At 41.1% G+C, this 27620-nt stretch overlaps 1 protein-coding gene across 1 annotated transcript in view; it reads left to right on the top strand.

Moving 5' to 3' along the window:
* The window catches only part of tbx18 (T-box transcription factor 18), a 12848-nt gene extending 822 nt beyond the window's left edge, over nt 1-12026 (top strand). Inside the window, exons 2-9 of the mRNA XM_029425501.1 lie at nt 2932-3446; nt 4950-5112; nt 5575-5676; nt 6928-7099; nt 7597-7764; nt 8638-8702; nt 9981-10075; nt 10318-12026. Of these exons, the coding sequence (XP_029281361.1) occupies nt 3212-3446; nt 4950-5112; nt 5575-5676; nt 6928-7099; nt 7597-7764; nt 8638-8702; nt 9981-10075; nt 10318-10856 (1539 nt within the window). The 5' untranslated portion in view covers nt 2932-3211 and the 3' untranslated portion in view covers nt 10857-12026. The remainder of the gene's footprint in view (nt 1-2931; nt 3447-4949; nt 5113-5574; nt 5677-6927; nt 7100-7596; nt 7765-8637; nt 8703-9980; nt 10076-10317) is intronic.
* Nucleotides 12027-27620: the final 15594 nt, after the last annotated feature.

Genomic DNA, 27620 nt, shown 5'->3' with positions numbered 1-27620 from the left:
AATAAATAGCAACAATAGATTCAAGGCCCAACCTTTTCCCCCAGTAACTCATGTGAAACACGCAGCTACGTTCATCACTATGGATGCACAGAGCTGCCAGGCTGGCTTGGATACAATAGAAAGGGTCGGCGACAGAGGGCTTTCCACTATTTATTCTTTTAGAGCCAATGCATTTACAGAGGATCTCTGCAAATCGTCACCTGCCCACAAAGAAAGCAAATGATATAAGATCCTTTTTTAGAGAGATTTCACAATCCCATTGCCTCAAAACGCTTCTGGTAATGTTGGCTATAGATAGTCCTAAATGACTTTGTTTCTAGATTTTAGATCACCTATAAGATGTCAACATTTACATTATGTGGAGTCACGATTACAACAGTTATAAGTTTTATTTATAGTTTTATTCCTGCACGGTGTTACTTTAAAGCTCATCCTATAATCAATCCATGACATTATTATAACCTTATAAGGTATTGAATAATCGTACACCAACAGCACATGGCATAGATAAGATGCAACTAACAGTGCACCTGCTAAAAAAAACAACAACAATTAGTTACAAAAACAATGTGATTTTATTACAAAAACGCATGTATAACGTGTAAATGTATAATGCCACATAGACATCGGTGCAAAGAGCATGTGTTTATTGGTGAGGACAGGTTAAAGCCAACAGTGCTTATTGTTTTTCATTAAATATCAATAATATACTAAATATATGTACAATTATTATTGTTGTTGTTATTATCATTTCTAAGATGGCAAAATGTATCAGATAAGATTTCTTTTTGGCTATTTTCCCTAAGTTTTATTTTTTAATGACGAATTTCTTTAAATGTTATTATGATTTTGTTAACGATGGTCAATAGATTAATTGCCCGCTTTGAAACTCTCATATTTAAGATCCTGCTTACACTTCAACGTCTGTCATATTTCATTATCTGTTAAAAGCAATAAGCTAGTTTGCTAAAACATAATTGAAAGGCTATATTTGGTTTGTGTATGGGCTAATAGTAAAACATAAATCGCTTAAATGTAACTAGGAGGAAACATAAATAATTAACATCGTCATCTTTTTAATTATTTTTCATCGTCTAGATACACGAGCAAACATTTTTAGATCTAAAAGCTCAGAGGCTGTTTATGCCAAAGCCAAGATAAATCATGCGACTGTGTTGAATCGAAACTAAACTCCATTTCAAACAGAGCGTAACCTTTTTAATTCTCACGGAGTCATTAAGACATAAGACATTCTGTAATGCCCACGGGAAGTGAAACACAAGGCTTTAGATCTGATAACACACACGGATATGAGCACGGACCTTCTTCTTGACGTCCAATCATTTACACTGAATGTATGCCAATAAACGATGGCGACGTGTTTATTTTACCAAAGAGCCACGAGAGGCCTTGAGCTTTGCATTGATTTTAGCGGAGGAAACATCACTGGAGTAAATAGGAAAACAAATCCAATGCGGTTGTTACTAATGGCATTTAATGTAATCAAATTAAATGATTCCGTCAGGCCCTTGACAAGTAGCTAAATAAAGAATGCTAAGGATTAAATGAGCAGGTTAATTAAGGCATCGGTTGGTCCGTTAATATGCTTAAGGTTGAGTATTAAACTGTGTTGCGGTCACTTGTGTTAATTACAATATGTGGTTCTTAAAAGGGGCATCAAGAAATTCGTTTAAACCCGCATGCACGCATATACACAGGCACGGCCTCACTGCCCTGTTTATTTATAGCCAGGTTCTCCCCCTCCATATGTTATAGCCTTCCCACTCACCCGCACCAAAACGTATTCCCCGCGTGACCACACTCTCATTTACGCGGACTTGAAAGTGTGGAAGATCATTTCCAAACGTGCATGAAGAGAACTAATCTGTAAAATCACATCAGCTGGTTGTGTATTAAATCACTTTTAAAATGTTAGTCATGACTAAGGCCTATAATCCATTTCTATATCAATTTACTGACTCAAGTAAACGTGTGAATATTTTATTACTCACATTTTTTAAACCAAAAACGTATATAGGCCAACACTGTAAGCCTATACTGAAAATTAATTATCATTAAATTGACAAGGCCTATAAGTGGGTGTGATTAACAATGTATGCTATGTTGTGGCTACAGTTTTCTTTTAGTGCAGTTACAGCTTCCCATGCGATGGTCCTTTATCTTATTTCAGTAGAACACGTGTGATGTTGCAGTGAAACAAGGACTGGAATGTGTTTGCACATTGAAGTCAGGGATATTATTACCAATATTTCACTTTACACTTAGCCCATGCCAAGCTGCTGTTTTTTGTTTTGTTTATTAAATAAAGGTTGTTATAATAATTTCATGAAGCAGCGCTTTTGTTGCGTGGGACTGTTTCTACTGTTTGAAATAGTCGGGTTGCTCAGTGACATGTGAGAGGTTGGATAGTAACGTTTAGAGAACTGATAAGACTCACACCCTAATTTCACCTATTTCAGAATTCAGATTTTTTTTAATACGACTTTTCAAAGGCAACTTTTTAACACATATTTCCTTTCGATATGGGTCAGTGACCATACCAGCAGCCTAACCAAATGTATTTCGGCCACTGATAGTTGTAATGATCATCACATGCAAAACGCGTTCTGGGACATTCCTTTTGTATCTATAGAAAATACATGATTTCCAGGATGGGGGCCACAAGTGTCCACCGTGCAGGAGGTACTAATGGTCAGATATGCAGTGCATGTCGGGCCGGTGTGTGAAAATGCGCGCAACGCCCCAGAGAGACGCTCCTCGCACTCATTCGCCTGAGGACATGATTCATTCACCAGCTCTACTTTTACCACATAAGGCGGCACGAGCGGCCCCCACAGCGGGCGGGACCAGGGAAAAGTTCCGGGGGGCTGTGATGACTCGTGATTGGTTGTTCTGTGTTGTGATTGGCAGGTCCTCTTCTCCGGCTCTCCTGTAAGCTCCGGTTGTTGACACTCTCCTAAAGTCCGCACGGCTCTCACGGATAACGGAGACATTATTACAGCTCGTGCCGGCCCAATCTGTCTCCTCTGTTGTCCGGCTCGAGGACAGACAACCCCTCGCACGGAAAGCACTGGACTGTCATCGTGGATTTTGCATTTTTAAGCGACTGCGTGTTTTGAACTTTTCTTGCTTCCTGCAAGCTCGTGACGCGTCTCGTTCCTCTCCTTCCTCTGTCCCGAGACGGAGAATAATGGCAGAGAAACGGCGGTCCCCGTGCGCGCTCAGTGTCAAGGCGCATGCATTCTCGGTAGAGGCGCTGATCGGAGCGGAAAAGAGACGCAGGACGGCCGGAGAGGATACTCTGTCCCCCGGCTACGAGGACGGAACTGATGTCTCTGAGCTAACCGGGAGCCCAGGGCCGCGAGCCGACAGAGCGTGCACCAGCGATCGGGGCAGCGAGGCTGAATGTGCAAGTGACGGATCACGTAAGTAAATAACAACAAATAAATCCGGGTGTATTATTATTATTATAATAATAATAATAATAATAATAATAATAATAATAATAATAAAAATAATAATAATAAAAAAAGTGCATAAAATAGGACGTTGAAATGAGAACATTACGGAATAAGCATACCCAATAATATAAAATACATCTAAACTAATGCCCAAGTTGCATTAAACCATATATTTTCTCAACGTAGGCCTAATTGTTTTGAAAGCCCTTTACTGGTATGCCGCTTATTTATTAATAGGTGATGCACATTTTAAGGAAATATTTTTTAAAGAATTTACTAACCCTTTTTAAAAAGTTATTATAGAAGCAGCACAGTTTTTTCCATCAGGATCATGCATGTTGTCTTCTGCTTATTGTTGAAGAAATTTCAGTAATAAAACGCAGAAAATTCAGATTATAAAAGAAAAATAATGATCGGCTTTGGCCAGAGCCTCACAGTGGAAATGTGATATCATATCGTGGCCCCGGTCTAGTAAATATGAGTGGTGTGAGTGTGACTAATGTGAGACGCTTTATGAGTTGTGTTGCAATCATAAACACGCCAATTAGCAGCGTATAAAGGCAGGGAAAGTGCCACGGAGAGGATGCAATGAGCTCCGCAGAAAGCATAAACCGACTGGCCCTGACAAATTAGGATTCAAATCTGAGCTAATCTTAAAATGCACTTGGCTGAGGATTTGTCTTTGTGTAGGTTTGGCTTGTTAGGCCCATGTCTAATGTCCATAAATTTCCACCACCTGGCGAGGCCTGCGCAATAAATATATAGCGCAAATAACAACAGCGGCGAGACACATAAACACCCCTCCTCTAAACATGTCCTTAATATTAAAACACATTTAAACTCAAGTACTCCATTACGAAAAGCATTATACCGTTACAGGGACTTAGGTTGGAGTTCAGTACGAGTGTATAGTGAACTTGCCACACTGTATAACAAAACACTGGTGTATATTTTCAGTAATGAATGTATGGTGAATTTAGTTTAAAGACACAAATACAACTACAATATTCTTACAAATTGCCAGCTTTCAGTATACCAGTATTCAAGAGTGAGTTCAATGAACGTGATCACAAGGCTACTTATAAAGCATTTTTGTCTCCATAAATAATAAAGTAAAATCTGTGAGTTTTTTGTCGGCTGCTGAAAGTTCATTTCATTGCTACAGTCACTGTAATTGTTATTTAAATGGTATAGGCCTATATGTAATATAATAATCTACTTAATAATTAGTTATATTCGCACTATAAAACAAAATGCAAAACGTGTTTCATGCAGTTCTAGTCTTGATGAATATATTTAATCGGGACTTCATCCTGCTGTAATGTTGTTGTGCTTTTAAAATGTATTGTGTTCAGAATTCAGCCTTTTCTGAGTCGCAGGACAAAATATCCTGGTAAGAGAATAATGCCGGGCCTGGATGGTAATGTTACAAGTAAAACGTGTTAATATCGCCTCTTTCCGGTGCAGCAGAGAGCGAGGACACGCTGCTGGAGAGCCCGCAGCCGGCGGATCTGTGCACGGCGCCGGTAACCGGCAGTGGAGAAGAGACCCGCGTGGACCTACAGGGATCAGACCTGTGGAAACGCTTCCACGAGATTGGCACGGAAATGATCATTACCAAGGCTGGACGGTAGGACACAGCTCATATGAGATAATATTCTGGAGAAAAAAATAACGTGTTCAGAGATTTCTGAAGAAAGACATATAGCAAACTATATTGGGAAAATGGAAGATACGTCTATAATAAACATGCCGAAAAATATGAAATATAAAGGATGAAATAGTGATAAGAGTCGTAATAATGACAAATGGCTATTAAAACAAGGCCGGGTAATTAGAGAAGTAAACAGCTGACTTGGCAGAATTGATCACTCAAAGATCTAACAATCCTAACAAAGACATCATAAACAGCCTTTTCTGTTGTAGTATTCATTTCACTAAGCTCTTTAAAAAAAATGTTTTATTATTATTTATATTTTATTATTTTTATATTTTCATTATGAAGTAATAATGCCTGTGTGTTGTAAATCCATGTAGCCTGTAGCTGATCTGAAACCTCCAATGCAGATGATTTATTTGGTTTTCCTGTCAGGCGGATGTTCCCCGCTATGCGTGTGAAGATTTCGGGTTTGGACCCACATCAGCAGTATTACATTGCCATGGATATAATCCCCGTGGACAACAAACGATATAGGTAAGACTCACAAAGCACGTGCACACGCACGCGCGCACACACACACGCACACACACACACTCGCTCACACTGGGATCATTGGGATTGGGGTCCTTTTAATACATTTTAAGTGACATTTGACAAAAAAAAAATCAAAAGAAATCTGTAAATGTAATAGACAGACTTCATGTCCTATGAAACCGGGAGATTACAGTAATTTTCGTTTGCAAGTAGTCTTAATTTAGACTATGTATATACAATGTTGCTGGCTGAGGCAACCCAAGATTTTTCAATTGTGCAACCCTAGTTCTGTCTCCACAAATGGCGCTTGGCACCGGACTGTTGTCACGGTGGGTTGGCCTTCCCTTTTGGAAAAGGCCTTTTGGATGCCTAACCTCTCCACCAGGGAAGGTCAAACCAACAAATGTCGATATAATGCAGAAGAAAACAGCGTGTTATTGCAACGGCTTTGCATGCGAAACACTGTGGGTCTGTCATTTCAATCTCTCAAAAGCCGTTTATATGTGAGCATATTTTGAGCGGCATGTAGGAGTGATGAGTGACAGAGGACATGTTATTCAGGTCAGTCTAACAAGACATAGTAGGCTACAGTGGATTACCGAAATGTGGTGGTCATTTTGCACGCGCAGTAAAGAGCTGCAGGCGACAACGCGCCGAGGAGAGTCTGCAGCTTTTTATTCCAACCCAAACGCTTAACAGAAAGGTGATGAACACCTTCAACCAGACGAGGAAATAATTAGTTCGGTTTCTAGCTGAAGGCCATGAGACTTAGAGCCTACGATATGCATTTACATCGTTTTAAGATATGGCACATTTAATTGCATATACCGAAAATAGTACAAAGTAGCTTTAGGCCTGCTTTAAAAACACACAGGACATTTGACTAGGCAGGGCTTTGTTTAGTATCCGCATATAAAATGCAGAACACAAGAAACCTGTGTTTCATCCGTAGTGTTTGTTTATAAGAATAGTTACTTTTTATTTTAAGATATAAGTAGCACAAATATAAAATGATGTCGACTTTTATACAAAAAAACTCGGCTTTTTTTGTGGCGTTTTTTCGTTGCGCATGTGTAATGGGATAACTTGGTAGGATGATAAAAACAAAAAAACAATACTACATTTTTTTGGGGGACATTGTGTTCATCTACCTGCTTTGTGCGTGTGTGTGTGTGTGTGTGTGTGTGTGTGTGTGTGTGTGTGTGTGTGTGTGTGTGTGTGTGTGTGTGTGTGTGTGTGTGTATTGTGAAGATACGTGTACCACAGCTCTAAGTGGATGGTAGCGGGGAATGCAGACTCGCCTGTGCCGCCCAGAGTGTACATCCACCCGGACTCCCCGGCCTCAGGAGAGACGTGGATGCGTCAGGTGGTCAGCTTCGACAAACTTAAACTCACCAACAATGAACTGGACGACCAGGGACATGTAAGTGCCACAGCTGAGATTGTCTATTAAATATGTTTATACTATTATATGTGTGTGATAGTCATGGGTATAATTACCTCATTGTGGCCTCTTTAATTGTATTTTATATCTGTTATGATAGGACTACATCATTTTTACTTAATATTTTTTGTTGTGACAATTCTACTACTCTTTAAAACTGTAAACATTATCATTAAAAAGTCAACATTTATAAGACAATAAAAGCCTGCAATTAATTTTTCTGATAATAATCTGTAATAATAGCAAGACATATGAATAACATTTTTAAAATAAAAAATTGTTGCAATCCCATAATTCCTTCTTTAAATTGAGATTCTCTGATATGACATATTGTGGATATTTCTTAGTACAGGAGTATGTATCTATGCATCTGTGGTGTGCATGTTCATCATCCAAAAACACATTTTATAGCTGTGAAAAACGTGAAACTGCTTTTAATTGAAGCCTGAAACAATAATTTCCCCCTCCCTGTTCAGATCATTCTGCACTCCATGCACAAGTACCAGCCACGGGTCCATGTAATCCGTAAGGAGTGTGGAGAGGAGCTATCCCCAGTGAGAGCCATCCCTGTTGGGGAAGGCACTTGCACCGTCGCCTTCCCTGAGACGGTGTTCACCACCGTCACAGCATATCAGAATCAACAGGTAGCACAGCTGACCTCCACTCAACCACATTTCCTCTTAAAACCAAACCCGCTGGAATAACCAACATGGCCAAGAAACACACGTTTCACAAGTGCTACACTGACAGCTATATTATTGTTGTTTTGTAGTTTTGTACTTACGAACTGGCGGGTTTAAAACAAACTTCTGCAGGTCACACTGAAGCATGATAACTCTTGAGCTATACATTTCAGACAGAACAGGATTATAAGATGTAAAAATAGTCAAATAAGAAACAATTTAAAGTTTTGTAACAATGTTTTGCACCCTGGTCTGGTCTGCATTTTAAAGGCAGATTCTTCCGGCAGCATGAGTGCACGTGTATGCATGCAACACAGAGAGAGAGAGTGAGAGAAAGGTCCTGCGGAAACACTTATTGGACTGATAAAATTGACAGAGCTACTCACTTTAGTTGATTATATAACTACTTTTCTACATTGCTTGAGCGTCTCATATTTTCAGAATTTTGCCCACCAAATGGAGTTCCTGATGGCTGAAGTCAGAACATGGTGGCGATGCCTATAAAAGTCCCTTTGGATGCAGGTCACAGAACTGGGCCTTAAACACCACCCACAGCCAGGGCAGCCCCATAGACATTAACTAACATGCACAATTTCACATATATGTGCAAGGAAACAAACAAGTACATGCATTCCAACATATATTCAACACATACAAACAGCACAGTCGGGAGCAAACTGTGCACATTATTGTATTTATCTATAGATCTGATTGAAATAGTAAAGACAAAGAAAATGATTTGGGCTGTAAAAATCTTCCATTACACAGTATGTTATCATGGACTTTGTAATAAATACATTTTTGGAGATAATTTAAGCCTTATTTTACTTTCAGATTACAAGGCTGAAAATCGACAGAAACCCATTCGCCAAAGGCTTCAGAGACTCTGGTAGAAACCGGTGAGTTCAATTCAACCACAGAGGCTTTCACATTATCTAGTGCATTAGGGGTAATGTGGGATGCATGACTGCATTGTATTCTGGCTTGGTTGTGGTTTTTGTCACGGCTATTTCATACTGATTTTATGGGGAGCAACGCTTTGTATTTATTTATTTATTTCCTGATGGAAAATGTGCAACAGCTTTCCATTAAATATGTCCTAAATGTCAGAAAAGCAATGGACTAAACTGAACAGACGTGTCACATCTTACTATGATTTCACCATATTAAACGGTGATGCATTTTCATTAAAATGCGCTGACTTTAAAGAAAATGTATCCTCACAACTACGTAGTTACAGGCACATGCTTTGAGAGGGAAAAGTCTAACCTCGGCTGCAAACCTAAATGGAGCGTCAGATTCCTGTCGGCCTCGAGAACATAAACATCAACAGCAAAATAATAAAAGTCAAGAGTGTCCTGAAGAAAATCTGTATAAACACATTTCTAAACATATATAAACACAGCATTAAACCAACACAGCAGTAAAACTCCAACAGTCTCCAAACAGCCACTCCCCCGAGGCCTCACAGAAATCATTAGAGAGGAGGGGAGAGAAAGGGGGAGAGCCGGAGAAAGAGGAGAAGGAACGTGTGAGACAGAAAGTTTGAGAGGGAGGAAGGTAGAGAACAGCAAACTGGATAACCCTGACAGCTGACCCTATAAAAGTTAAACTCAGAAAGGCCGAAAAAAACCCTCCCTTTAAATATTACAGGAAGAGTTAAGCAGTTTGCTAAATAAACTTCTGCTCCGATAGGCTGCTTTGGAGCACACAGAACCGCTCCGGGCAGCTTGTCTAAATTATCACCGTGGCTACAACCCTGCGGGGGGGAGGACTTTTATCCTCACGCTAACGAGGGGTAACAGAGCACTCGCATTACCCCGCCACAGCACCCCTCTGCCCCACCTAGAGGAGGAGGGAGACGCAGATTGGGGGGGGGAAGGGGAGTCCCACCTCATAAATCCTTGCTGTGGCTTCCTGCTCCTTCGTCCTGATTCGCCCGTAAAAGCCGTGTGAAAGCAATTACCTCCGAGCACCCGGCTGGCAGCAGCCAATCGCAACGTGGCGTTTATGCCCCTCATTACCTGCGGTCTCCATGGAGACGGCAAGAGAGGCCCCATGGGCGAATAAGATGGCCGCCAGGTGGTTGGCGTAATGTGAGGCAGACTATTTTCTGATGATTTATTAGTAGTGCTGATGTGTGTGTGTTAACATGTGCATTTATGTGTGTTTTACAGGATGGGTCTGGAAGCTTTGGTTGAGTCCTATGCATTCTGGCGTCCATCTTTGCGAACGCTCACATTTGAGGACATCCCTGGCATTACCAAGCAAGGTAGCGTTAACTAACAGCAGTTATCTCGATACTGAGAATAAGTGAAGTCATCCAGCCTAAACGGCACAGTATTTGGCAACCCATCCTCCCACCTAGACCTTTTACCGAAGAGTTTTCGCCAATTAAGGATAGTACTGATCCGGCTTATTGTATCAGTACACCCCTTGTTGAATTTGAACCAACAACACATTTAAGTGCATGCAGGGTTAATTTATTTTATTTATCTGGGTCTGTTTCTATAGGGATCCCAGGAATTCATGGTGGGATCGGACCATCTTCTCATCTGCTCTCCACATCCCCGTGCTCCTCACCTTTCCAGGTTTGCCCTCTCAGCCCGCCTGACTACACCTGCAGCCGATCCACACACCCTCTCCACCGTTATAGCAACCCGGAGCCGTTCCCCTCTCACAGAGGTCCATCGGCATATGAAAGCGAAGGATTCTGTTCTCTGCCTCTCCCTGCTTCTCAACTTGGCTATCTATCCAACCCCAACCCGCAGGGTTACGCTGGGCTTCGCCTCCACACACCGCCCTACAGCCTGTACGGTTACACATTCCCTCCCTCACCACGCCTCGCAGCTAGCCCTGATAAAATGGCCGCCGTTGCCACTGCCAATCATCAGAGTCCCTTCCTTGGCTCGTCTCCCAGTGGGACTCTAACGGACAGTCTGGGTGTACTCAGTGGAGGACAACAGGGCTTCTTGTTTGACTCCCGGACTTTAGGACTGGCAGGTAGCCAGCCAGGAGGTGGGGTCTCACAGGTCACTGCCCACATGGGCTGAATTTGAGTCCGGACATCTCGGGTTGTCACGCAAAACAACATGACTACCTGGAATGGGTGTGAGTTGCTTTTGGTTTAGAACGTTCTACAAATTAACCATCCTTGTGCTGAACAAGCATCAGGCTGAATTGTGGACAAACAGACCAAGCCATTGCCTCTGTGAGCATACAGAGCTTGTTAAAACTGAAGGGAATATTATTACCAAGTTCTTATCTTTCAAGTATGTTCTCTAGGACATGCGTGTGCAGCTGCAGTGGTCACTAAAGGCAGAAACTTCCTGCAGCTTTGGATAAGGAGTCCAAACGATGTGACCCAGTGACTGAACTGGAATATGGATTGGGTAGAAACTGGGCTGGCCCAGGCAATCAAAGCAAGCACTTCAACCCCTGGCAGGAGGCCCTGAAGCAGTAACTATTATACTCAGCATTCTGCATTGCCTCCTTGATCTTGCCGACTTTGGATGGAGTTACTGAACACTACTTTTAAACTTGTTTTTATGGGATACATTGACTAAATTCCTTTTGTCAATTAAATTCGTTGTCATTACATGCCTGGGGGTGTTCTCAATCAAGTCTTTGGAATAACAAACATGTAGTCCATGAAGCACTACAGGCAGGGCCTTTTCACCACTCAGACTTAAAAAAAAACCCATTTACACACAACACCAGGAGCCTGTCACATATTAACGTGATGACATCATGGCCATAAGAGACCATGGGAGATATCCCAGTGACAGTTATGGACTGACGAGGTTAAAGCTGTGATAGAATGATGGATGATGAACTTATCTACAAATACTACATCTGGTTTGATGTTTCATGACGTCAGGCTGAAGTACAGCTTCCCTTGTGTGACACAGATGTAACTAGACATGATGACTCTGTATATAGCGATGGCAAGGCGGGCGGGAGGAGAGATGTGTATATAAAGGGCTGTGTGACCCTTCGCACTTAAAAACCCCAATGCACCTGCTTCTGCTCTTTAGACAGGGTCAGGTACGCAACAGCCAACCCTGAACTTCACCCAAAAGCTTTTCTTTGCAAACACGCGCTCTATCAGCACGCCCTTTGGCCGAGGACATGAACATGTTCTGTGACCTTTTTGAGCCAAATAAAATATATCTAATCATGTCACAATGTTAATATGTAATCAATCTCTTACTAATTTAATATTGTTTATTAAGCCAATTGTGAACATACGTGTGTGTGAGCGTTTTCTTTCAACATAAAAAAAAAAAAAAAGTAAAGCGATTACAATGCTTATAATATATATATAATAATGTCCTTGTGAAAACAAAGAATGGAGGACTGAATGCTTATTTGTTCTCACTCATGTAGGTGCCTTGCGGTATTGTGAATGTGTGTGATGAAGCAATCAGAGACTTGGATTGCAGAGAAATGAAAAATACCACAGGAGACAGGGAGAAAGAACTCTCAGGCGCACACACACACACACACACACACACACACACACACACACACACACACACACACACACACACACACACACACACACACACACACACACACACACACACACACACACACACACACACACACACACACCACATCGTTTTAATTGTGGCCATGCAAACTAATACCTACAACTCTGCTGAATTGACTGGTCACACGAGGCAGGGTGTGCGGTGAATGCGGATGTGGGTGTGATGGTGCGGACATGTGTGGGTGTGCACATTTGTGTGTGAGAACAGGTGGTTGAGCTGACAGCGAGTGTTTGACCTCTGAGAATTGACCCCCCCACACGTCCACCACCTCCAAAGTCGTACAACTCTGCTGAAACCATACGCCAAGATTTTTCAGAAAGCTATTTGCTGTCACTGAAGCTTTGTCATTTTAACCTATTTTAACACCTGCACAAGCACACCAACGGAAGACTCCCAAGAACCCAAGACAAAACACAGAGACATATTTTCCTCTGTTGCTCGTAAAAGAAAACAAGTCAAGTGCTACACTTCATCACCTGTAATAGCTACTACTTGCCTTTGTCAGAAAGGATACAATCATTTAAAGCAGAAGACAATGTAAACTTTATCAGCTACCAAAAACTATACAGTGTTTTAACTTTGTATCATGACAAACTACAACTGGGATTGCAGCTAGATCTGAGAATGGAAACACTCTCCTTATCTGCACAGACTGAGCTCGCAAGGTGGCCATGTTGAATTTACTGGTTAGGGAACTCTACCAGAATGCAGCCATTCACTGTATGTGTGAGCCTACAAATCCCAATCTTCATACAAATGAGCTCAAAACAATCAAATAAGATGAGCAATATTGGAGCCAATAACAGAAGACTAGATTCTGCTAGTTAGCTTTCATGATTGCATTATAGACATTGTAAAGTGTGGCCCCATACACTTCGGGGTTGTGGATTTTTTAAAGAGGGGAATCTGAAATAGTCTATAGTCTAGACATGTATCATGATGTAAAGTAGAAGCTGTTCCTAAATTTCCTTTGGAGATCTTTTGATTTAAATATACAGTTCTTAACTGATTTACTCGACCAGATTTTTCACCTTTCCCAAGTATTCATCTCAAAAGTTGCTGACTCTCTCCTGCTGTCACCCATTTCCTCCTCAGCTCCTCTCCCCCCCTCAGTTGTCTGCTGTCACTCTAAAGGTGAGAGGTGCTGACGAGAGGAGCACATGTGAGGGGGGACAGAGCATGGCAGGGGGGAGGAGAGCTTATTTTAGAACCCAGGAATGATTGGCTTGTTGTTTTTGAGTGACAGGGGACGGGCCCCCTGCCTGGTGCATCCGTACCACACACACACAGAAACGCGCACGGAAAACACTGACAGAAATATGCACATTTATACACGGTGCTAGCTAAAACTCTTTCACCCTGTCAGTTACTTTGAAAACGTAGCTTTAAAATTGTTTTGATTTGGAGAGGATAGATAAAATGAGTTTAAACATCTCAGGCACACACACACACACACACACACATATTCAACACTTCTGCAAGGTGTCAGTGGTACAGTGATTCTCGGCTGAAGTGCGGACATTAACACTTGTGTACGACCAGGTGCCGACGTGACAGATCTGTCACGCTATCTGCCTGGAGGAGAAGGACAGGAGGGGAGGACAGAGGAGGGAAGGGGAGGAAGCATAGAGGAGAGGAAGTATGTTTGTGTGTTTAAGATTTGTATGAAGTTACAGAAAGTCTGTCCACGTCTTTTGTTTTTCCAACCTACTTTAGATGAAACCCCGCCCACGTCCGTATGACGAACGCCTCAACAGCTGCATTCCCATGGATAGCTACAATAACTTGGAAAAAATTGATATAGCGTTCTGAATTTGATGAATTTACTGTTTATCAGAACACAAATGAGAAAGAAGGAGAGCAAGGTTCAAGACTCGGCCCTCACTGGCTGCCTTGTACATATCCGACCAGAGACTCATTCTGACCTCCACTTTCTCTGCAACTGGCGGATGCAATGTCAAAGCAAGCTGCCTCCGATTAAAATGTTGAAACCCGCCCCAGTGCACACATGAAAAAAGTATCTTCTCCATCCTGGCCATGGATATATAAAGAGAACTGGACACAGCGTAGGAGGCGGGGCCACGTTCATTCCTATAAAAGTGGCTCATGGAGCCAAAATGGTTCAAAATGGTATAGATCCAGCACACTAGCATTTTCTTTAACCCCGCCTCCCAGCCTCTTGGTCTCGGGCTCATTCACGGATTCAGGAAGGAAAATAAATTCAGAAATAAAATGTGCCTGTAACACAACAAAGACAATCCTCAAATGCTGTAAAAACTATGGCAGTGCAGGAAAAGACATCCTTCTGTCGCATCACTGTACGACCACGTGTTCTCTAGCATAACGAGCTTTTGCTGATCGAGTCAATTTATATCATATAATTTTAATCTGAGCAACTAAATAGTTCTGAATGGAGTAAGTAGCTTGTTAAGACCAACAGACTAAACTGTTCATTGAGTGCTGATACATGTAATGGATATTCCATATATTATGCTGCTTAGCTCATCTTTAGGTTGTAGCTACAGGTTGTTCTAGGATTGCTATTAAAAACTGTAGTGTTTCCACCGTCTCAGACAACAAAAGGTAAATAAACATCTTTAAATTGGAGTTATTTTAGCCTTTAATGAGTTACAAATGCCAAAAAGGTAAACCTAATAAGATTTCCCAAGGGTTTCAGATGAAATGATTGGACAGACCAACAAACAACTTTGCCAACCTTTTGGCCTTACCCCTTTAAATTTCCTTGCAAAATATGAAAACAAAACATAAAATATAACAAAATAATACTTTTTAAACAAACATTACTGTCTGATACAGACAAATCTGGATTTATCTTGTAATCCCAAACAATTTCTTTTTTTAATCTGGTATTTTAATGTGTCATCATGAGTAATACAAATCACTATGTTCAATGTATCATCTGTACTTGTAATATCTATTATTACCCAAGTAGACAAGTCTGATTTACTGTTAACATTAGCCGTACACAAATACACAGTTTACAGTGTTGCCAATGCCTCTCATCATGACACCGAATATTCCCAAAGCTCCGAGGCATCAAATCAAAGCTGAGAGACATGATCTTCATTTCAGAGTGTGTGTGCATGTGTGGGTACGTATTCATGCCAGCTCAGGCATACTAATATAGACATACACTATAAAAGTGAGGCATGAATGACGGAGAGCGAAAAAGAGAATATTCTGGGTTTATAGATTATAAGTGTATGTTGCCATAACAACACTAAACAAGCCAAACATTAGAATTTAATGAGCTAGAACTGCAAAGTACAATGTTTTTATAGAACTGTCATTGCCTGCACTCACACACACACACACACACACACACACACACACACACACACACACACACACACACACACACACACACACACACACACACACACAGATTCCATTTTCCTTGGTGCTGAATACTACAAGCAACTACAAGTGCTTCTGACCTTTTTGCAGTCACAGTGTTTACACAAACAGATACAGTTTGGCACATAGGCTCAACTAACCAACTCAAGTGCATCCCTCTTTAAAATGACCATACTGTACATAGACAGGACTTGTTGAGTCAATATGAATACAAAATAGTGTTTTTATCAGAGACTTATTTTAACAAATTGGATTAAATTATTGTGGATTATATTTAATATGAGCTATAAGCAATGAAAGCATAAGAAAACCGCTGCTGTTGGGAACACTGCTGGGAAAACAGTCCATTGGCTTTCCCTTTATATGTTTTCCATATTCTTAATAATGGTCTCTGGCATCCTCAAATAGTGAGTCTTGGTGAAAGTGGAATAAACCTATTTACCATATCTTTCCTCTCCACCCGCTGCCTTTCTTCCCTGAGGGAATTGGCTACCCCGAGCACTCAACACAGAAGTTAGCATTTGCATAGAGGCCAGTAATGTGGTTTTAGCGTCCTGTGTGATTGAAATGAACATTAACATACGGGCCGGCGAGGTGACCACGTGGTTGAGCGTGCTCAGAGGGGAGTTGTGGCCTGTTGTACGTGACCGAGCATATGAACCGGGGAGTCCACAGGTGAGGTCATGTTGGGCAGTGACAAGAAAGTTCCCTGGAGCACAGAATAAGGTTTGGCACAGAAACCTCCAACCATCAGGGGCAAAAGAGGTCCGTTTGTATCTGATGAGCAGCATATTAGAATTACAAATGGTGGTAGAGGAACAGCCTCAAGCTTCTTGAAGACTAAATAACTCTCAATGGTTTCCCAAACAGGAATGCTGTAATGATCCTAAAATATGTGTCAACACTAGGAGTCAGTTGGATTTCAGTGAAAGATGTCCGTTGAGAATTCAGGATTGTTGCAGTGTTTCTCAATTTAATTAGTCAAGATTTATGGAGGAGAGAGGACAGGACTGCCTATTGGAGCAAGCAAGAGGCTCTTCTGCCCCTGCTGTTCTTCTAGGAAGTGCACCTGTGCTCTGGGGGGGCTTCAACTGGTGACAGGAGGAGGGTGGGTTGTGCTGATGATGTTGCAGGCTCAGCTCAGCTACTCCTGCGTGACCTGTTAATGTCCTAGCGGGTATTTGATGACAGTTGCAAGAATCTGAGGCTCAGGGTGTCCTTTACAGGCGTTAAATCTTTGTCATCAAACCCCCCCCCCCCCCCCCCATGCTGATTTATGGTTATCTCCGCGGGGCATGTTTCTCAGTACCCTCCTATTAGACACCACATGAACTCTGATCTATGAGGGGGGTGTTAAGAAATAATTATGACACAATATATTCCTGTAATCTTTCCATGTCAACAAAAAGGACATCAGCACGACCTCCAACGAATCTCTCCAGTTCTGCACAGAAACACGCACTCGTGTGAATACACACGTACACTTTTAGTGTTAGTGTATAACACTGTGTGCTTATGTGAGACACTAAGAAGGTCCATAGACAGAGTGTCAAGCCAAAAGGAAAGGACAGGCTCTGCAATGTCCTGTAAATGTCTATCAGTTCTTTAACCATGTGATCTGTGGCTCTGTCCCTTGTGAGCACTCTGGCCAACACACCAAATGTAAGACAGTTATTCACAGCTGCCCTAGGCAAACTGTTTTAAGGGCTGGGGAACTTAAATTACACATGCTAAACAGTGGCACCCAAGAAAAAAAAAGAAAACAACCAAACTAGAATGCACAAACAGCATGTTAACACTTAACAGTTCTAAAAAGGGGTTAAAGTGTGAAATTGAGCCGGTGATAAATTAAACTGAACAATTAAGTCATGATAATGTCATTAAAAGACAAATCCCATAGTTGCTTAATAGACCCTGAATAATGGAAATATTATCCTATATGAAACTAAGACATGGCTTCACTGGGAAACATTTTCATATGGATCCAAAGTGAAACCAAAACATCCAGATTCAAGACCCTGAAGTTTCACATAGAGGCCAAACCGTGTAATTACAACGTGCAGGTCCATGATGCCCTTTGGCCAAAACATACTTTTTCACAAAGACTTACATTGAGAGACACGTCTGTAAATCAGTGGTATATTGTTTTTAAGTACATCAAATTCCTATATGCCTAAATGTAGCGGAGCAGAAAGTAAGGGTGTGGACATGGTGTCATCTGCTGCCTCACCCGTATTGACCTAAACATAGGTTTATTTGCCAAAACCTGATCTGATTTTGTAGAATTTCTTTTTTTTTATTGTCATTGAATGTTAATCCATCATCAATGAACATTATCTGGGGTGTTGCAGAATGGTCCAATATGGACGTTGTTGTCTGGTGATAGGGTTGGCGGTAGACCTTTGCAGGATCAACATCACCAGCGTGACAGAATGAGGTTAGTCCAGTGGCCACAGCTAGTCCAGACAAGGCTGTGACATTACCAAGACAAGGACATCTGAACAGCAAAGACCTTTGTGGACAATAGAGATTACAACTAAAGAGATGACGTTTCTGGGATAAATAAGAAACCAGCAGTTCCAATGTTGGATTGTACTGGATATGCTGCCTAGCTGGTGAAACATCAGGGGAACAGTAGATTTTAAATGCTAATAATAATGTTGTTTAATTTGAAATGTTTCACTTTAGACAGACTTCCTGTCTAGCCAGGGACTTTGGCTATATATTCAGAAGTGGAAGACTTTTATTCAAATAACATTAATCTGTGTGTAATATTCAAAATGATCCATGTACCCACAGAGCCAGCTGCTAATGCAATGAACCATCTGCATGTATGTAAAGTGTCAAATTATAGTCATCAATTCAAGTCTCGATGATTTTGTGGATTTTCCCTTTAAATCCCATTGTATATGTAATATACGTTTGTGGGATTAAATCCTTTTGCAAACAGGATTTAGGGTTAGTGTTGTGTTTTTGCAGCTAGTTAGCAACATCACAGCATTCAAAACGGCTCTCCAATAAAGAACACATTTACAGCATGAAATTGAAAATACCAATTTGCTGAAATATTGTCTTTGATTTGAGTACAATATGAGACATTAGAACTACTGGTCAGCAGTGTGTTAGTTACTGATCCACAGCAGGCACTGCTGGAGGTGACTGACAGGGTCGTGCCTGCATGTGTGGGTGTGTTTGTATGTGTATATCTTCTGTGTGTGTATGCTTCCATGTAACGAAAATAGTGCCCCTTCCTGGGCCTCAGCTCTGACATTCTGCTGCTAATAGGGAAGGTGCGTGTGAGTGTCCATATGTATGTAGCCCTGATGTAGCCCTTGCCTGACCGTGGCCCTGTCCAAGTCTTAGCAGGCTCATTTATAGCCAAGCAGCCCATCAATCTTAATAGAGGAGAGAAGTGCAAAGAGCCGATGAAATGCCAGACATGATCACTATTCACTCAATGGGGGGAGGAGAGAGATAGAGAGGAGCAGGAGGAAAGATGAGAGGAGGGGAGATGGAGGAGGAAGGGTGAGGGAGCACAGAGGGAGTGAAAGTGAGGAGGGCGGGAGTGGGGAAGAAGGATGGGGTGAGAAAGAGAGAGGTTGCAAGTTGTTTATCCCTGAAGGTGATAATAATGATCTGATCCTCTCTCTCTTCTGCCTGTGTCGCGCTGTTAGAGTGACCGCTAAAGGCCACATGAAAACTGCTGAACAGGCCACAGTGAGAGCCACAGAACATGCTGTCTATTTGTGTCTCACACACACACACACACACACACACACACACACACACACACACACTTTCATACACACTCTAATTTTGGCTTATTTTTTGTCTTTTTTTCTTATAATCAAGATTCTAAAAGTTTGGAACAATGTGTGTGACTAGCACTTACTGTGTAACCGGCGGTGTTGGACAGGTCACATGCCAGGCGTTAGATCACACTGTGCTCTGTATACGTGATGTGTCCATACTGAGACCTGGCCTGGAATGGGCTGTGTTTTATGCGTGTGTGTGTGTGTGTGTGTGTGTGTGTGTGTGTGTGTGTGTGTGTGTGTGTGTGTGTGTGTGTGTGTCAGTGGGGGTAGGAGGTCTGCTGAGAGGTGGGGAATGGCGAGAGGATATTTGGCAATGTGCTGCGAGACTGTGCTGACACAGGACACTGCGTCTTCATACAACAACAGAGCTGTCGCTCTCCCAGGCATGAGGTGCAAGAAGGATTCAGTGAGTCAATATTTACAGGTTGACACCAGTTATGTTTACCTTCGAACATCATAATATGATTAGGGAATGAATGTAAGTATAGCATAAGGAATATGTCCTAAATTAAACTCCAACTACAACCTTTGCCCTTTACTTTGTCCTCGAGATTATGCACCATTTAACTAGCAAAAGTGGAGTAAATGGTGGATGGACTGCATTTCTAAAGTGCTTTTCTAGTCTTTGTGACCCCTCAAAGCGCTTTTACAACACAAGTCACCATTCACACACACATTCATAAACCATTGGAGCCATTCAGTGTCTTGCCAAAGGACACTTCGACATATTGACCACAGGGGCCGGGGTTTGAATGTTTTTGAACCACGACCTTCTGATCGGTGTACGACCACTCTACCTCCTCAGCCATACACGTTGTCTCTCAGTCACTTCATCTTCTGGGTGTTGTTGATGTTGTAGGTTCAGTAAAGTATTATGTTAGATTCCTGTTTGAAGTTAGAATGAATCAGTATTGAAAATGTAGGTGAAACATCTGAGAAATGTCTTCTATGACTTAAAATGAATAATCATATAAGATATAATCATAATCTTTTGGTCACTATAATCATTCCTAATGTGTTTACTGGCTGTGAAACGATCCCTTTCTAACACAATTCCATTGTAAGAGATGCAGGTCTAAATTCACAGTCCTCGTTTAAAAGGAAAAATGTGTTCTGACCTTTAGCCAAAGCTAATATGAGGCTACAGAAGTATGACTTCAAGTATCTTCCAAAGTCAGTTTTTTTAATACACATTTCCCTCTGTGTGTTTCCACAAAGAGAGGTTCCTTGCTGAGCTGCAGTGGATGGATAGCAACACAAGGAGGGATATTTGTACTAAAATACTTTGGCAAACAACAACTTTATCTGTCAAACTGCTAAAACCTCATTTTAGCTTTAACTCACAAACTATTTCAGTATTTTTATATTACTTCTTTAATTGAGAATTATAAAAAGTTTTATAAATCCACTAAACCCAGATGAAGCAACACTTGTGTTTTGATTGTTTAACAAAAGAGGACCTGATTTATCTTATTATTGCATGAGATGTGTTCACTCGGACTATTCAGATAGATAGATAAATCAAGCACACATCAAAGCAGTTCAAATATTCAAAACCTTATTCATGTTTTGTATATTTTGCCTGCAGGTCTGAAAGCCAGGACCACAGAGGGCAGTGCGGTGAGGTGAACCTGGGAAAGCCTGCAACAGCTGTGAGAAACCATCAGATCTGCCATTCCTCACACTTCAACAGCCAACAAGAAAGCGATTTACGACGGCCAGAGAGGGAGAGAAAGAGGCAGAGAGAAAGAAAGGACAGAGAAAAAAGGACAGACAGGGGAGAAGGAGACATAAACAGAGAGAAAGAATGAAATAAACAGAGAGAGGAGTAAAGACAGAGGAGTTGAAAGGAGAAGTGATAAAGCAAGCAAAATGAAAGAGGAAAGAAAGATAAATAGACAGAGAAAAAGGAGAAAGAGAGCGACCGAAAGAGAGACAGGGGAGAGAACAAGATGGCGGACTGGGATAGAGTAAAGGACAGAGGTGGTAGTGTTTGGAGCTAGAGAGCAAGACTACAAACAAACTATACTGTACAGTGTGTATTATACATGTGTATGATTCTGTTATCCTGATTCTCCCTGCTCGACAAAACACACACATAGACCGCTTGATCAGCAATGTTCCCTTACATGACAGACACACAAACTCAAGACTCTAAAATACACATCAGCTCCAAGGTCATGCCTTTTACAGGGACAGCTGAGCAACTAGCGGTACAGTGTACAGCCAAAAGACATGGCAGGCAGCCTCATGACAGGCTTAGACATTCTATATAACAGCATCTTCTTCCTATAAACTTCAATTGAAGAGATTATTGTGGCAAACTACTGTCAACGTGTTTTTGTAGGCCAACCCAGAAGTTAGGATCGTCCTGGTTCCCTCGACAAACAGCTAATGGGATTTTGCCATTGGATCCTGGAATTATTGCAGAAAATAAGCTCTGTGTCATTTTATGACACTTATACGCTTTCTTCAGCAAGATAATCGTCACAAATGAACATTACTTTTATGATTTCTTAAGCGTAAATGCAAACGTCAGAAGTTAAAAGCTAAAGTCACGCTATAAACAAACTACACTACGGTAGTAGATGAGTTGTGTTCGGCATGATGGCGTCCCCGACAACATCTGTAGACTCATTTAGCCATTTGTTAGCAACTTGTTTATTTTGTTTTTTTTACACGTAAAAGCTTTATAAATTCACGAGTATGGTATTTACTGACATATTTTATGTCGTGGAACAACATGTGAAAATCTCTTAAGCTTGTGTTAACCATAGACTTTATGTCAGGCATCTAACCAACGACCCATCGACTTTGAGACGAGGGAACAGGAAGTGCAAAAATACCGACTCATTTCCAGGTTTTAGGACTCATTTCAAGGTCAAAAAGTCAAGTAAACTACAGAATGAAGCTCCAAGGCTTCAAAGTGCAGGTGTGGTTGACCTCATGTCCTCCAGGTAAGGAACAGTCTCCCTACACACTGATCTAACCTGCTGCTCCAACAAATGAAAGATATTTCCTTCTACAGTTCCACACATACGCTCATTTCCTCCTGTCGCGTTCTCGATTTCTGTCTGCTTGTCTTGTCTGCGGTGGGCTGGTGGTGTGGAAAGCTTCGTTTATTTGGTCTTTTAATACAAGCTGACCCCTGGCCCCTCGTGTGTGTGTGTGTGTGTGTGTGTGTGTGTGTGTGTGTGTGTGTGTGTGTGTGTGTGTGTGTGTCTAGGTCCAGAGAGCACTCTCCCATGACAACTACGGCAACGACCCAGAGACGGTGTCGACAGAAGACCACACCACACGGAGAGAACACACACATTAACTCAACACACATGCACACAAATACACTTTAACACATATACACCCATATATCCAACAAAAACGTATAGCACATAGGAGAATATATATGTGTGTGTGTTTATGTGTGTTTTGGTCTTGAGGAAATCTTCAGCATGTGTTAGATGAATCCCCGAGGCTCTCACTCAACTCTGATTGGCTGACAGGACTTGCTTTGTTTGTTTCCACAGCGACAGAGCTGTCACTGCCTCCTACCACCCAGGTAGAGCTGTCAATCACGCTGGCCACCAGCCAACCACACACAGGCCTCGCTGTGACCAATCACAACACAGAACCTGTTGTCGATTTCTAACAAATGACTATTCGTCTGATGATAATCAGTGATAAAAAATTAAAAAATTAAAATAAAAACATTTAAAGAGCTTCTGATTTATGTTCGAAACAACACTGGCTTTCTTATCAGATTCAGAGAAAATCATAAAAGTTCATTTTAAAAAGGATGAAATATTTCAGTACTAAAAATCAAAACAGCCGCTGTTTAATCACAATTTGGCATATGCCGAAATAAAACCAGGCCAACTGGCCAAATCCAGTTCTATAAACACAACCTTCCATTTGGTTCAATCTGCATTTCGGGTTACACACAATCTTAATCCATCTTTGAAAGCTGACTTCACTTCTTGTTTTAAAAAGAAGAATCTCAAACCAAAGAGCAGTCAGTTCACTGTGAGTGAATTATTGGGACTGTTAATGCGTGGATTTGAAATTACATTATGAATGTGTAGTAATAAGTGAGGGGAAGATAAAAGTGAAATTAATTTGTTTAACGCCTAATTTATTATATACATAAAGTTTGATTTGATAAACATCTATTATCCATACTTACATACATACTGTCAGTTAACAGTGTTGCACTGTTGTGAGCATTTATGAGTGTTTGTGCAAGTTTCTACAGAAGCAGAAGGATAAACTTCTTAATTAGAGTGGGAAACACAGGTGTAATCATTAACATTAATTAAGACCACCTTCCACTGGGATCTTGTTGAGTGTAACGTGGATGCTTATCAGCAAGGTTTACTGGGACACCTGAATGGAGCAGAGACATCGTTAATGTGATTAATTCCACCTGCGCAGTTTTTACTATGACAAGATCTATGAGCCAGGTTTAGCACAACGGATACAGTATGTTAATTCAACCAGATAAATCAAATGTATGCCATTGTGTGGGGTAGATAAGTCTTCATCAAAACAAGTTACGATTTAATTTTATTGTATTATTAACCCATTCTTTTTTTAAGTTAGTTCCCTCGACACAGAACGTCTAAAAAAAATAAAAATAAAAATAAGACAAATAATGAGAAGGGTAATACAAACTAAGAATAGAGCCTTTTCTATTTTGGAGATGAGACACATCTGAAGGCGATGAAAGGCAGATGTAACACAATATGGTAGTCAGGGTCTTGCAGAGCAATGTCACAGAACCAGAACTGTCACATGTTCATAAAAATAGACAAACATAAACAAGTGATTCAGAGAAGGGAGAGAGAGTTTTTCTAAAAGATCATTAACTGGCAATGATTGAAAAATCCAGAGGGTTATTTAAAAGCAAGTTTCAAAACTCTAACTCTTTTCTCACTATCTGGATGAAAAGATATTCCTTTCGTAGCACGATAGAAAATATTCTTTACCAGGTAGCTGGCGGTCTGCCATGTCTGTTTTCATCAGGAAACGGAGGCGCAATTCAACATTTGGTAAGAAGTCTTTTGGGACACTGGAAATACCTTGATAATTAGTAGTGTTTTTATTTATTTATTTTTTGTAGCAAAACCATTAATTTTGACATCTTGTTGAGAGGGACAGAGATTTAAATATGGTACAGACTTTTAGTGTTTTTGTTAGTGGGAGTAGGTTTGTAAGTGTTTATGTGAATCTATGCAAGTGTGTTGTGTAATGGTGTGTTAGATGACCTTATTGTAAGTGCTGATGGTGCGGCTACAATGTTAGCTTAGCCTAGCCCAGAAGTCCACTCAGAAAATTATCCGTTTATTGCAATTAAATCTTAATCTTAAATATGTTCAACAATGTTCTAGGTTTTTCAATGTGTGCTGATACTTGAGAGGCACAACATGGAGCACCAAGCCACAACGCCAGGCCCAATTTTGGATTTACAGTTCTTCTTCATGACACTGACATGTGGACAGGAGGAGCTGGAGGTCGAACCACCAACCCTCAGATACTGGCAACCTGCTGAGCCACAGTCACCCCAAAATGTCTCCTCCTTCAAGACAGATTTGTTTTTTGGTCAGCGAATGTGATTATGTGCGTCTGTCTGCGAGTTTGCTTGTGTGTGTGTGTGTGTGTGTGTGTGTGTGTGTGTGTGTGTGTGTGTGTGTATGTTAACACATGTTTTGTGTTAATCCTTGTCCTTGCTCAGCAGTCACACACCCCGCTGTACACACACAGAGCAGTTTGTCCCCTGTGGGCTACAGTAGCTCCCTCAGTGTGTTAGTGCCTCTGCTCGGCTGAATACAGTGAAGCCTTTTCACTGTAATCACTGATCAATAATAGTGATCAATACTGTTCCATCTGCTACCAGTTGGCTTGAGAAAATAGGCACACACACTTCAGCTGGGGACACACAACATGACTGAACAGCGTCTTAAAGGACAGCAGACACTTGAAGCTGCTCTGTGGATGAAATAACTATTTTCATGATATTAGCAGAATTAACATAAATAAACGTCATCCAAACACACTCACATGTGCGAACACATAAAAAGCCACAATCAACTCCCTCCCTGCAACATGCAGCTCTACAGTATGAAGCCATCATTAATGCATTGAGCCGGATGTTGCTGTGACCTTTCTCTTTTTAGGCCTGACCCCAGCAGATGACCCTGGAGACGGATTAGTCTCTGATACGCCTAATTAACCCAACAGCACACTGCTCAGACTGCAGCAGCAGAGAGTCACACACACTACAACACCCTGTCCCTGCTATATTTATACTTTCTTTCCCTCTTTCCTTCATTTGGTTGGGGTTTGGTGGAAGCCTCCTTCAGTTTTCATTAGTCTTCTCAAACAGAAAAGAAAGGGAACACATTTTTTCTGAGGTACAAGGCTTTTGCCCCACACCTGAAAAATTAATTTAAATACCCAAAATCTACCTAAAATCATCTTCTTAATGCCCTTTACAAAAAGTTTTTCAGACACCCCGTCCACCTTGACCCATCCGCTAATACTCCTCTGGCCCTAGCTAACCCCTGTGTAATCCCTATGAAGCCTAAACAACTCTATTTAGACTGTGGGGTTTGTAAAAAGGAAGCAGATTGGATTTCAACAGGGTTTTAAAAACTAGAAAAAACATCCATGTTGAAACCTGCGGAAATAAGTCTGCTAACATAACACACATTCAGACTCCCACTGAGGTTGAAAGAAAAGTGACCAATCAGCTTCCAAAGCCTGCAACTTCCATAGTATACACCTACTGTATATTAAATTAAAGTCAATTTAGTTTATATAAGTTCCTGTTTCCTAAAGTGTTTTAAAATATGTGTGAGTGTAAATCTGTAGTAAGAGAAAAGTTTGGATAGCATAAATAAAATAGAAGGATCAAGAGCACAACTTAAAAGACTAAATTTCTATTTTAGTTGACAGTGTAGATGCCGTCATTGAAACGGCAAGGCTGCTGTTCAATTTGCCACCTTTCTAAAAATGGAAGCGGGGCTGTGTCTGACAACTTTAGTAACCTTATAAATCTGACATTTAAGCCCACTTAACGCAGTGATTTTTCAAATGATTACTTCTGTCACTTTTCGATACAAGCACAAAACTAGCAAATGCCTTGTAGGAGAGGTGAACTGAATCCGCATTTCAGTGGTTATTGTGTCTCTCCCATCGCTATGATGGCTGTTCAGAACAGCTATAAACCTGGTCAGATGACATGTCAAACAAACTTTGTTTTCTGAAACTCCAGCCTTAAGAAATGTGTTTCATTCACTCCGATGCGATACGGGTCATTTAAACGGCACATTTAATTTGGATATTCCGAATTGTAGCATTTTTCGGGTAAGACATGTGGGATATGCCAATATCATTGGGGTTTTAAGAGCAATCTTGTTTACAGACATGTATACAGCTAATTTGGAATATGCGTCTTAACTTGGGATTTTACGACAGTTTGCGACACACAGCCTCTTGCCCGTTTACAGCCCACTCTGTGCGTTGGACACACACCAACTAGCCATGTGTTTGCATGGCGCGGGTAAAGATGCACGCTCAAAAGAAAAGCCCATGTTTACGGTCGGAAGGCGACACACATCTACTTTTAAATGTTATGAAAGACTTGGATAATAACAGGTTTTTGGATATGCGCAAAATATCACAACGCCAACCTTTTTAGAGCGGCAGATTGAAGGTACGAAAGATGGAGGCTGTGTTCGCACGGTCTAGCAGTCCGCCACAGGTGGAAAACGTTTGCATGACAATGATGCTTATACGATGTAGAATAAAATTAGCAATTTTTCAGGCTATATAATTAAGCAATAGCTCACGACAGGCCGTGGTATATGCTCATTTTTCGCGTCGGGCCGACAACCCCCTTAACTGTGATATAATGACCATATATCAAGAGCTATTGCTTTTATAAAACGGTTATCAAGTGTGGCAATATGAAAGAAAAATACACACTCCAATTTAAATAGTTTTATTATTAAATAATGATGTTAAAAATAAAATAGTCCCTCCGTTGCCTTCTGCACAAAAGGTGGTTGCT

Source organism: Cottoperca gobio, chromosome 24 (genome assembly GCF_900634415.1).
Source record: "Cottoperca gobio chromosome 24, fCotGob3.1, whole genome shotgun sequence".
Classification (NCBI taxonomy): domain Eukaryota; kingdom Metazoa; phylum Chordata; class Actinopteri; order Perciformes; family Bovichtidae; genus Cottoperca; species Cottoperca gobio.
Note: the sequence above shows the minus strand (reverse complement) of the source record. Positions and strands in the feature narration are given on the sequence as shown.